Below are 13492 nucleotides of genomic sequence, written 5' to 3'. Positions count from 1 at the left end.
AACCAGTACAGAGCGAACCTGCTCAAGGAGCAGTATCTCATAAGAGGGGTCCCTGAAGAGGGATGGGGAGAGATGGAAAAGAACTGGATGGCATAGCCCAATCTGACAGTGCTTAGGACCCAGATGTCGGTGGTGATAAAGCCCCAGCCATTGTGAAAGTGAGCCAGCCTGTCCCCAAACAGAGGGAAAGGGGAGAATAGGAGCGATGACTGGAACACTGCTCTGGACTAATGAGTCAAAATGGTCTCTTGGGAATGCCAGGAAAGGGCATGGGGGCTGGCCAAATCCTGAATCTGACTGCCACCTCCTATGGGATGTATGCCCTTTTCTGGGGTAGTCCTGCTGTCTTCGGGGAGGGAAAGGCTGCCTAAATGTGTGCTGCGGACGATAGTGCTGCTGCTGTTGATCACCTCTGTACCACTAGTGTGTATGCTTCCAAGGAACATAGAGCAGCCTTTGAGTCCTTGAAGGAGTGCAGAGTCTCATCCGAAAAGAATGTTTGGCCACTGAAGGGCAAATCCTCCATGTGCTGCTGCACACTGGGAGCACTATCCAAATTTTGCAGCTAAGAAGCCCGTCTCCTGGTCACAGCCGAGGCCATCACTCTGCCCAAAGTATGCACAACGTCCAGTGCGGACTGCAATGAAGTCTTAGCCACCAAGCAGCCTTTGGTGACAAATGCCTGAAATTCCTCTCTCGAGGCTTTGGGCAACTGGTCTGCAAACTTAGACATAGGCCTTCAGTTCACAAAGTTGTACTTGGACAGTAATATCTGCCGGTTAGCAATCTGCATCCACAAGAGGAGATGTAAATCTTCCTGTTCATCAGGTCCATTTGTTTAGAGTCCTTCTCCTTGAGAGTGGACTTAAACCCGCCCTGCCTGGCTCTATCATTCACCGTGATTATAAGCAGGGTATCTGGGGCCAGATAGGAGTAAAAACCCTCAAATCCCTGCACCGAAATGAAGTAGTGCTTTGCTGCAGGCAGTACTGAAGCCAGCATGCTGCAGAGGACTTTAGCAGGCTCAAGGAGTGCACTGTGAACAGGGAGGGTAACTTTCCCAGGAGCAGATGGCTGTTGGATATCCACTAACTTGTGGGTGTTCTCCTACAGGAACTCTGCTTGAATATTCGGGAAGCAGCCAAGCACCGCAAAAGGTTCAGGCACACCTTGAAATCCTCCAGTACCAAAGGGAAGAAAGAGACAGACACCGCGGAATTGTCTGGGGACAAAGATGAAGCGGTTAACTGTGCCAGAGCTGGATCCTACTCCAGGGTTGATGGGCCTGGATATGAGGACTCTGGAAGCTCCACGAGGGGAAGGCTCACCAGTGCCTGGCCTGTGATGACTTGATAGTCACCATTACACACCCAGTTGGTGATCTCGCCTTTGAGCGAGATGAGGAGTGGGACCTCTGTGACTGACGAGTGTCCCATGGATACCACTGGTATGGATAGGGTATTGATGGCCAGTAGATGCCAGGCCAGGGGCCCACATCCCGACCACAAGACGAGCACCAATCCTGCTACCCAGAACGCTCCAAGAATTGTCTCCGACGCGGGTCAAGTGATGGAGAATGAAAGGAGGAAGATCTCGCCGTGGATGCCGAAGAGTCTCAGGCTGCAGAGGATAAAGGTAGAGCCAGCCCTGAGAGTGCGAGCAACCACGCTGAATTGTCTGTAGCCCAGAATGACAAGGGAGATGTCGCCAACGGTGGAAACAGTATCAGCACCACTGAGTATGCCTCTGTTGTTTTAGGTGCTGGAAGCAGTGTCGACCCCGAAGTCGGCAGTGCACCAAGGTAAACTGATGGTGCCAAAGTGGAAGGCAGGGAATGCCGCCATAGTAATATCAGTGACAGCGGTCACAGGGGTGCCAAAGACGCTCCTGGTACCGGGGGGGTCCCTTGTGCTGAGCCTGGTACCGGTCCCAGTTCTACTGACTGTGAAAGGGAAACATCACGGTACGGTGCTGACAGACTCACAGGTTCGGCGGCCCGCACAGCCAACAGGGCTATAAAAGACGCAGTCCTGGTAAAGTCATGGACCAAGGAAGTGGTTGGGACAGAAAGGCAGACGAGGTTATATTGCTGCCTGACATGCACCGGTGCAGAAACAGCTGGTGCTAGCATCACCCTCGTCGGTACCAGAATCAACAGACGCCCTGGGGCCAGAAACAGAGTCAATGGTACGGAATCTCCGACCCCCTTGACTGTTACCAGGAAACAGTTGATAGGACCTGCTCCATCCCATGCACTGGTATTCACCGTGCCAATCCACACTCCATCTGGAGGAAGGAGATGAGTCCCCACATGACCTGGAGTGGCCTCAATCGGTCTGATGTGACCTTTTCCTTTGTGCACTCAACAAGGAACAACTCCTCAATCTCTTTGGAAAGGCATCAACTCCAGCACGCAAAGCGGCAGCACTCTCAGAACTCAAGGGCAACCTACAATTTGACAAGAGCGTTGGTGCTGAAGCGGATGCATGGCCTGTTCGACAAGGGCTGCTTCTGACGAAGCTCCCTCGGCACCTGGGTCCATTTGGTGAATGATCTGCAAATGGAACACTGCTCCTTGATGTGGGTTTCGCCTAGGCACAGCCAGCATCCTGTATCGGGATCGTTGTTGGGAATTGCTCCTCTACATGAGGGACAATGTTTAAACCTTTGTAAGGGCATCACCAGGGAAATACTTAAACTTCACCTAACACTAAATCTAATTAATACTATACTAAGGGTACTAAATAGTCATATACAACTACTATATATAATATATATATATATATATATATATATATATATATATATATATATAATAGTTGTATATTTAGAGGGATTGTGAGGTGAAAACCACAAAGAGGTCCAACTTCAGCCATGCTTGGTAAGAAGGAATATAGGTGTAGCGGCGTTGCTGCCTCATGTAGCAAGGGGATGGGCTATGGCCACGAGGTGCAAGCGCCGCCACTGTATGGGTACTGCTAGGCAAAATTCTCTGGATCAGGTGTGTGCACAACAAGCGCACCAAAGTGCAATACTGTGGGAGTGCAGACATTTTCCCAGCATTTGTAGTGGACTATACCAGCATCCATTACTTCATCATGAAACTACCACAATGCACACACATCCTATTTTATTAAACTTTTAATTTAATTTTTTATTAATAGGCATCTTTGCCCTCTGTTTAAACCTATTTTTGACTGATGAGATGTGAAGTAAAGAGAAGGTCTCATTTAAAAAGTAATTAAGGATTTTGCTTTAAAACAGGATGCTGTCACTTACAACTTTAAAGTTAGAGGAAGCCTTAAAGGGAAACAATTACCAATAGTTTGCAGGACATTACTACCAGAAAAAGTATAAAGTACATACAAGTTAACAAGCCTCAAAACTCTACATCTAACTTACCATTTACAGAGGTGTAATAGAAAAAAGAAAAGATAAAAAGATGACAAAATTGCAAACCTTACACTAATGTTTTTACTACTCAAACTTGCTTTCTTAATCTTTACAGACTGCATGAACAGAACTCCTACAATTTAAGCAATTTCTTATAAAATTTCAGAAACCTAGCTATTATGGTAATACCAGTATATGTCCATTCATCAAAACCGAATCTTTTTCTTCCTAAATTAGAACTCAGTGTTGAAACATTAGTCTTGCCTATTATCTGAAACTTCAGTTGAGAGTAAAAAGACATTTTCTGTTAGGAAAGATTAGTTCTTAGACATGTATATTTTGTATACATTGGACCTTCTTGTGTGACAAGAAGTTGTGGTTACTAAAATCATACAGATCACATACAAGAGCAATAAAACCAATGGAGGTGATAAGCACTTAATTTACCAAAAAGTTCAGTAGAAAAATAATTAGACCTACAGACAGAAAATAGGCCACTGCGCAAGATATGCAAAGTCTACACAAATATGATCAGGATGGGGGCTAAAGACAAGGAACATCCAAGTTTGTTAGTAAGCACTCCCTGCAATAACAAAGTGAAAGATTCAAGCCAACTGTTAAAACATTTTCCTGACATCCCTCTATGTAATACCCCCCGCCCGGAAAAACTTTGCTAACTTTGTACTAAAAGTTTGCTCAAGTCCATCTCCTACGAGCACAATAATAAAAATAATCACGTTAATCACCAGTTAAGCCAACATTAACATTTACATTCACCTCTACTCTCTCAACTTTACTGCCAAACAGTCACAAACTCTGAAACTTCATAAGCAACTCACCTGTAATTCTAACACAGAGCCACTCCAAATGCACGTCCAATTCCTCATAATTACACTCAAACACAAAAGCTAAATATTTACCTAATTTCCTCATGTATAAATGACATCTAGACTTGACTGTTACAGCTATTCTACCGGAAAGATATTTATCTTCCTGGGGTCAGAGTTTATGTTTTGCATTTCAATGTGACTCTGAAGAACTGGATTATCATCATAGTGAGTGCTCTAAGTTGGAACTGAAAATAAATGTGTGGCTTGTGTATATTTGGGTAGTATTGTATGAGAGTTGTGATTGGTGTGGATGAAAATGTTGGCTTAGCTGGTGATTTCTTTGTTTTTATTGATTGTATTGATGGGAAATACACTTGATTAGCCTTAATTTGCATGTGGGAATTTCCCTAGTTTTTAATTGGCAAGAAAACTAAATTATTTTTATATAAATGCTGCAGGAACACAAAAGTGCTCTAATTGGTCGTATGAGGTTCAATGCAGCAGGCATGTAACTGCACTAGGCTCACCTTCTACAGATGTCTGGACATATGTAGGGGAGTGTGTGTGTTTGGATGTAGGATGGAAGGTTATAACTGGTAGAATACCAATTGGGGGCACTTAAGAGGGGAAATTTTATCAATGTTGAACATACCAAATGTTTTACACCAGTCAAGTTTAACATAGTGAACACACTTCCTGTTTCCATGACTACCTCCTCCCCCATTTTGTCCCCTTTTCATGTCTGTCAACATCCCTTGTAACTGCCTTCTACATTCCTTCAAATTGTGCACTCTCTCCCCCTTTCTAACAGTCCTCCAAAATACCCTTCTCCCCCAACCTTTCCATTCATGGTTCCCTATCCCCTAAAGCTTCTTTCACACACCCATCTTTCATGCCCACATGTCCCCTGGAAGGCCCAGTGCCAGGCAGAAGGTATATGGCTCCATGGACTTTTATCCCTCCTTCACTTATGTTCACATTGTCACCGGTTATGGAGAAATGATAAATACAACTGCAACTTAACTGAGAAGCTATATTTTTAAAGCAAATTTTGTACACTCTGTAAAATTCCCAAAGAAAACTGGTCAGTTGAGTCAAGGGCCAAGGTAGACCTAGAGGGTAAAATCCAAATCATTTGAACAAGGGGGTTCCCAAGACAGGGCACTCTAAAATGAGCTTTTTCCAAAGTTGCAAAAAGCTTTTTAAGGGCATATCTACGTAGGGAAATTTACTCACCTAACTACACCAGTATAATTATACCACTGTAACTACGCCAGCATAACTCCCCATGCACATGCTTTTTCAGAGTGCCTTTTTTTTCCACTTTAGCTTAAATCACTTCCAAAGAGACATACAAGCTAAACTGAAAAAGGTACTCTAAATCCCAAAAGAGCATGCCTTCTGGAGAAGTTATACTGGCATAGCTGTAGCAGTATAATATACCAGTACAGCTGTGCTGGAAAATTTCCCCACGTAGACAAGTCCTAGTGTTTTTTATATACACCTAGGAAAGAAACAGGGCAAGAACTGCATTAAATATATATCACTCAACTTTCCTAGCCAACATCTGGTACATGGTACCAAAAAAGAAGGTCCATAATTGTAAACATGAAATTAACAGACCTCTTGAGAACTACAGAGTGAGATGAGGCAGAGCTGGCAATTCTCTTATGGATTACAAGCATGGAACACACACACTTTGATGGAACTCCTGACACAACTTCAACACCAGCTCCCCTTTGAACTTAAAAGAGAACACATACAGGACAGGAAAAACGCTTCTCTGCAGGGATTTGAACCTAAGACCTCTAACATCACAAAGCAGACATCTATTACATGATGTAGCAGAATAACTCTTTTACCCTGTTGCGTATCAGAGGGACAGCCGTGTTAGTCTGAGTCTGTAAAAAGCAACAGAGGGTCCTGTGGCACCTTTAAGGCTAACAGAAGTATTGGAGCATAAGCTTTCGTGGGTGAATGCCCACTTCATCAGACGGAAGTCTTGCGTCTGATGAAGTGGGCATTCACCCACGAAAGCTTATGCTCCAATACTTCTGTTAGCCTTAAAGGTGCCACAGGACCCTCTGTTGCTTCTTACCCAGTTGCATTATTCTTACATAGGGTAAAGAGAGAGATATGACATACACTCTGAACCAACAAATTTCTTACTTGCCCTCATAAAAATATCCCTTTTAGGCTACATGAGCACTCCACTAGAAACCAGTAATTCTACACTCCCTTCTTCCAATAACTGGCATTAATAAATCCCTTTGCAACTCACACTGAGAAAAGCTTCATCTATATTAAAACTAGAAAGGATGCACGTATTCATCCCCTTTTACAGATGGGAGGACTGAGGACCAAAGAGATTTCAGAAGATCACTTCTGGCATAGCCAGAAATAGAACCCATGTCTCGTATATAGGCTTGGAAGATTAGATGTTTATATATAGATGTCACTATACACACACACAAACTGATGAAAAAATATTTCCATCAATAATAATCAAAGTGTACAGATAGGCACAATAAGAAAAATGCTTCCTGACAACATGAGTTTGATTTAAGGATATTTACTTTTTATAATTTGACATGCAATGCTGACAATGTGTTTTAACGGTTATAAAGCTTTAACTTTTTAAATCTCAATGTCTACTTTCATTAAATAATTATTGTCTGACCCTGTGTCTGAACTCCCCATAATGGCCCAAAACTGAAAATGTAAATCAATAAAAAATACCTGAAGCCCATAATTTTGCACAATCATGAAAGTTTAAATCAATAAAAACGGGAAAAAAATACTTAAAAATAAACACTGAGATTATAAAAAAAATAAAAATCAAATTCTGCCAAGCCTATTGCGGAGCCAAGTTTCATCCATTAAGCCATGCTGCCTCTCACAAAGATCAGGTCAAATCTATATTCTTGGCCAAGCTGTCTACACAACACGGCCAAGCCTGTGACCAACTAACATACATACAGATAAACTTGCCCTAGCAAAAAACTGCACATGATAGAACTTCTGACTGAACACTGAAGGGAGCTGCAGGAGAGAAAAGATGATTGCAGTTAAGGTGATAGGACTCGGGAGAACTAGCTTTGCTAAAGACTTCCTATGTGATGCAGAGGAAGTAACTTATCAGAATTTTCAGGTGTCCACTAGTTTTGGCCACTGCTTTTCAAATTGAAGGGCAGGCAGAGAAATCATCCGGGGAAGGGTTGTTGCTCTCCTGTCACACTGAGCTGGCTGGGTTCTAGTCTGCCTTTTGTAGGTAGGGCACTGGGAAACCCACCTCCAAACAGGCTATGGGGACATGATCGGAGTGGGTTTCTGCCAGGAAGAGCAATGGCAGGCTGCCAGGGACAAAGACGGGACTACTCCCCCTAACCCCAGGTTCCACTGTTCTCAAGTCTCATGTTATTATTTAAAATAACTAAGGAAATTCAGCAGAAAAAAGACTTTTCTAAAATGGAATTAAGATTTCAGCCACATGACACTGCCTTGAGTAGTTATCTTGCATGCTGTCACTTTATTCCCTACTTCCCAGTTTTCTGGCATTTGCCATTCCTTTATGGTAAGAGACACGTGGAGGAACTTAACTCTGCGTTTTCTGATTTTCTAAGGTTTGAACTTGGACATTTAAACTCATGTCCAGGAAAGGTATGATCAGCACTAGGCAATGTTATGCGGCCACAAGCTTAACTCTACCTTAATTATTTTTTTTCTGTGGTGAATAAATATTTATATATTTTAAAATTTTCAAAGTAACTGATCATGGCAAATATTTGCAAATTCAACAGGGACAAGAGACCTGAAACACTCATGAGTAAAAAGAGGGGGCATGGAGAGAGGGCAATGGCCTACAAGAGGTATAGAGTGAAGGCCTGGAAAAGGAGAGCAATTACACAGAATAGCATGGAGCCAGGATGAATTAATAGAGGAGCAGGAAAGCAGAGAAGGGGGACTAGGAGGACAGGCATGCTGGATAGCAGGAATATCTTAGGCTGTACCTCTCAAGCCCCTCAGCTTTTCTGCGCTTTGGCTCTCAAGCTCAATCTCTTTCCAACTTCCTTGCTCCCTGACTCCCCTGAACAACAATCCTCCAGTGTTCCATGCAATTGGGGAGCCAGTGAGACCTAGGTAGGCTGGGGGCAAGGAACTTGCAAACTACAGTGGAGCAGAGAATGATAGAGACTGTATGGCAATTTAAGCTCACTGTTGCTCAGCCTACCTAACCCCAGCCTCGTTTCTCCCACCACAATCCTTACTCTCTATCACCCACTGGCCTTATGACTTATCAGAGCAGAGCACCACTCTGGTAAACCACAGGAAGTTTGTCAGATAAGTACTATTTCAGTAGCAGATCTTGAAGTTATGCTTGCCAGGGTGTGGATGAGGAAGTGCCAAGGAACTGGGGTGCCAGAAGGGACCAGGAAATTCCTAGGATAGCTGGAGGAGCCACAGGGAACAGGAAAGGCAGAAAACCTGTGAGACAGGCTGGGCAGCCATGAGTCTATCTGGCTCACCTGGATATACGCAGATGACAGGTGGCGAGTTGAAACAGGCGGGACAGCATCAGAAAATGGTAGTAACAGAATGAGCTGTTCCATCGGCTAACCTCAGTGAAACTCAAATAGGCTATCTTGTGTGTTTAATTTTAAAATGTCAGAAATTTTCTACCTCAAAGATACTATCAGAATGTGCATAGGATATCAGAATGCGTACTTGTGTGATGACTGGGGTTTGTGGTTATTAGCAAAAGGAACCAAAAACATGAAACAAGCCAATTTTTCAAAAAAAAAAAAAAGAAACTTTTTCAAATTATTCCTCTGCAAAAATTAGTTAAATTTCACTGCAAAAGTTACATAAGAATTTCAACTCTCCCTTGGAGAGTTATTTTGTTAGATTTGGAGACTAAATTAAATCTTCATCATATAAAACAGAGGTAGTATATTTTAGTCATGCTTTAAATTGATATCACAACACAAAATTAACTAAAGAATCACTAGTAAAGCCTCCATAATTAGTGCCTAACCATTCTGACTTATTAGGTCATTATTTTTTTCCTTGTTTTACAATAGTTTTGCAAAACAGGGCCTTATACACCTGCAAAAGTGGAACCAGTACCTGATCTGAACTTTCAAATAAAAATATTCATCCCAAAACATGGAAAGATCTATATTTTTAAACTTTCCTGCTGCGGTAAACATGGCACTAGTTCAAACATGGCCCTACTTATTGCAATCAAGCCCCTATAAGCCTGTAGTTCAATATTATTTAGGAGACCAAAGTAGTCAGAGTTGTACTGGTGCCATATTCTGTTGTATCTGTAAAAACTAAGTATTCAGTTCCTATGCCAGACATGCAGGGATATATCTAGTAAAATCATCTACTGTGTGATTTAACCATATACATGCCTGCAGATCACAGTTTAAAAGCAAGGCCCTGATCCTGCAACTGACAGAAGCACCAGCACACTGCTGCACCCATGCCAAGTCCCATTGACTTCAGTGGGGCTCTTGGGGGCAGTCCAGCAGTCTGTCCACACCATGTGTTGCAGGATTAGGGCCCGTTTTTATGTATTTATTTGAGATCACAGACTGTTCTCTTCACTTATCCTCTTAAGACATCTGCTTTATTGCAGAAATGTTGTGGTTCTTTGTATATGTAAATAGGGCTGTATTTTTGTGTTTAGTGCTTAGTTGCTGTAGTCTCAATTTGTTTGTTTCTTGTTTGTGTAAGGAAAGGGTTGTTTCTATTTTTTCCATATTTTTAAAAAATGCACACTGTGAGTAATCCTTCAGGAGAACTAACTTCATGTGAAAGTTGAGCTATTTTTATTTAGTTATTTGTGCATGTAAAAAAAGTCCTACACAGCTTTTTGGGGGAGAAAAGTATTTTCCTCACACTCAGTCAAAAGAGTTAAATTATTTTTCTCTGTTTTTAAAAAAATTATCTTTAAAGTAAGACCGTGAAAAGTTACAGCCCAAAGCAATACTTTCCTCTTAAAAACAAACAAGATCAAACGGGGGGTAAATGTGAAAGGTAATTTGCAACTATCTATAGCTGTAATGAAAATTTCATTTCTGTAATTCTAAAGATTAGATTAATGCCAAGATTGCTAAATGTTAATAGAAGTGTCACTGATTTACATAAAATCAGTATCTGCAACCTTTTGTGTACTGGTTACCTACTATACTGCCACCCTTACTTATCTATGGGACTACTGCCATAGTAAAGTCATACTACTGATCTACTTATGTAGTAAAACACTGAATGGAAGGCAGAATTGGCTCAGACTATACACACTATAATTTTATGCTACTAAAATATATTATAGTACTGCTTCTATTAACTTCTTCAATTTGGAATGGACATTGATCAGTTACTCAGATTTTATCCAAAGTATCAACCTAAAAACACTGCATTTTTCTTTTCAACAAGATAATACAAGGGACAGTTCAAGCAAAACTATTTCACCTAAAGCTGTTCAAACTGAAATCCACACCCCTAAAGTGTTAATCATGTTTTCTGGGACTGTGTTTTTGTTTAGATGAGTTTGTGCCTGTTTCAGAGTAATCAATCCATAAGGAAAATCCATAAATTTCCTAAAATGTATAATGCATTTTGACTGGGTTGAATTTGCATATCTACTGTAAAATGAGAAGGCATATATTTTATCTCTACTATTTTTCTTTTAATTATGGTAAGTGTATGGTGAACACACCTTGCTATAAACTATTAATAGGGGTAATCCAGATAGTCAGCAGGATCGTCTCTAAATGTATTATTTATAAGGCATGTTTAATTTATTTATTGTTAGGGCATTATGTTCTTCTAGAATTAAAAAATAGTATAAATAGATGTGAAGAAATGTAATAAGTTAATGGTACAATTAATCTATTAAATTGAAGATATTTAAACGAAGCTATAAAATAAGAATTTACCAGTTTTCCCAGTGTAGGAATAAGTATACTAGTGAGCATAATTTTTGAAAGGCACTTTACATGTAACAATTTAAGCTAGAATACTGATTCTGAAGAATTTCAAATTAGAAATATTAGTCTCTAGTGAAATAGTGGTAAAGAATTCTTGGGCCCCAACATCACCACAGATTCTTAATGAAAATGTGAACCAAATATTTACAAAACCTGAAACAATGTTCTATGGTAAAAAGTGCATGTTCCATTAATATTTGACTGGTATGCAAGTATACCTTTTAAGCAAGTTCTTTGGACAATTTATGATGCTGTCACAGTTCAAGACTAGTGATACAATATTATTACTTTTTAATGCATCTTCCCTTGAACTCTTCAAATTTATTTAACGGTAGTCTTCTCCATCATTAATTTTTATATGCAGTAGCACTTAGATTACTTTAAAATTGAAGATGGAAGGGGTAATCATGAGACTAGAAGTTAAACAATCCAGAGGCTATTCCAGATCAGGGATACACTGTGTGTTTTGGGAAAGACATTTAACCTATGTGGGCCTCAGTTTCCCTACCAGTAAAAAAATAGGATTAATAATTCTTACCCCACAGGGGTGTTTTGAGGTTTAATCAGAGGGTGTGTCATGTTTTTCAATCATCTGATAAGAGCACTGTAAATGGTTGGGGAAGTCTGCGGGCAGGTTGGGCTGCTGTTGAAAACCACCATTACAAGGGCACTCATGCGCTCTCTGTCCACGTGCCCTGAATGACGGGGAGTGGTGAGGCTAGAAGAGAATTTTTGGGCAGTGGCTAGGAAGGCCAGAGCTGTCTGAGGCTAGGATCTGGATTTCCAACCACAGTTGCAGAAAAGAAAGGGAGGGAGCCGGAACAGAGCTCCTCACATCAGGGAAAGGACTCTGGTTTGCTGCGCATGGGGACTGAGAGGTGGCAAAGAAAGAGAACGTCAGTCAGACCTTAATCTGCATAAAAAAAAGATCCAGTTAAATGTGGCGGGTGTAATCTGGCGAGAAAATGAGGTTAAATATGGCCCTAGTGCGAGGCGTCCTGCATAGATAAAAACATTCTCTCCCCCCTGACGAGCAGCACGGGGTGGGGGGTAACAAACACAACGGTGACAGCCAACAGACACCCGCTGCAAAGTGCATTGTATGGAAAGAGATGGAACCAAAAAAAATGAGATGGCAAATGCATGCAAGAAAATGCCCCTGTCCTTAGGAGTCCCCCACCCCCTGCCCCCCGCCCTATTAACCCCCCACTTCGCAGCCTGGAGGTGACCTGGCCCCCAGCCCCGCACCCCCTTCACCCGCCAGGCCCATTAACCCACAGCATCACCGGCATGAGACGCGGAGAGAGAAGAATGTTACTCGACCTTTCGTCCCCCGCATGGTGCCTGTCAGAGTCGGGCATGTTTGGGCCAAGGGCTGGGTTTGGGGGGTTGGCGAACAGGCTTTCAAAGGCCATGGTGCGGGCCCTGGGGTGAGCGGAGGAGGAGGGAGGTGGAGGAGGAAGGCAGGACACTGCTGCTGCCCGGGGTGGTGGTGGTGGTGGTGGTGAGGAGGAGGAGGAGGCGGCGCGCACTCGGCGGCGCGGGAGGCTCGCTGAGGAGGCGCAGGAGGAGGAGGAGGAGGGCCGGTCCCTCCGCGAGGAGAGATGATGAAGGTTTCACTCACGGTTACTTAGTGAGACACTAACAGTCACTCTGTGCAGGAGGCTGCACAGGGTGAGCCCGGCCGCCCCGCTGCCCGCTCTGGCAGTCCGCGCGGGCAGGCGGGGCCGGCGGCGCGGCGGCGCGGCCCGGAGGAGCAGGCCCGGGGCACAGGAGGAGGAGGACACACGGGGGGTAGGGAGTGCTGGTGGCCGGAGATGCCCGGTTATTTCTTCCTTACAAACATGGCGCCCGCCCGCCCGAGACACTCTCACAAAATGGCGGCGGCGCGGCCCGAACGCGCTCAGCGCCTCGGCCAACAACAACAGCTTCTTCCGCGCCAGGAGGAGTCGGCGGGCGATGGCGTCGTACAGCCGTCGCCGAGCCCCGCCCCTGCGCTCCCATTGGGCCGCGCCGCCAGCGTCACGGAACGGGAAGCCGACCATTGGGAGAACTCGCTGCCAATCGCAGGACGCGAGGAGGCGGGCCTTACCGATCACCGCCCTCCCCTTGGTCAGATTGAAAGGCATGGCTAGGCATAGCGTCCTCCTCCGCGGCGCAGGGATATCTCAGGGCAGGGAGAGGAAAAAAGTCCGCCAGTGTCACGTGTCTTTCAAGGCGCTAAAGGGGGAGAGGGCGGGACCGAGCCTGGGGCAGGGCGCAGGGTCTGGC

General features: G+C 43.5%; 1 protein-coding gene across 2 annotated transcripts in view; it reads right to left on the bottom strand.

The window, feature by feature from the left end:
• ZC3H6 (zinc finger CCCH-type containing 6) overlaps window positions 1-13160 on the bottom strand; it is a 65065-nt gene extending 51905 nt beyond the window's left edge. Inside the window, exon 1 of one of the 2 annotated variants that reach the window (XM_034763962.1) lies at window positions 13062-13160. Coding sequence is in view for 1 of the 2 variants with exons in the window: in XM_034763961.1 (XP_034619852.1) it covers window positions 12545-12636 (92 nt within the window). In the remaining variant the exon portion in view is untranslated. Of the gene's footprint in view, window positions 1-12544; window positions 12840-13061 lie in introns of those variants that run through there. The other variant, XM_034763961.1, reaches the window with a different exon arrangement.
• Window positions 13161-13492: the final 332 nt, after the last annotated feature.

This window comes from Trachemys scripta, chromosome 3 (genome assembly GCF_013100865.1).
Source record: "Trachemys scripta elegans isolate TJP31775 chromosome 3, CAS_Tse_1.0, whole genome shotgun sequence".
NCBI lineage: Eukaryota > Metazoa > Chordata > Testudines > Emydidae > Trachemys > Trachemys scripta.
This window is presented reverse-complemented; position numbering and strand designations above follow the sequence as displayed.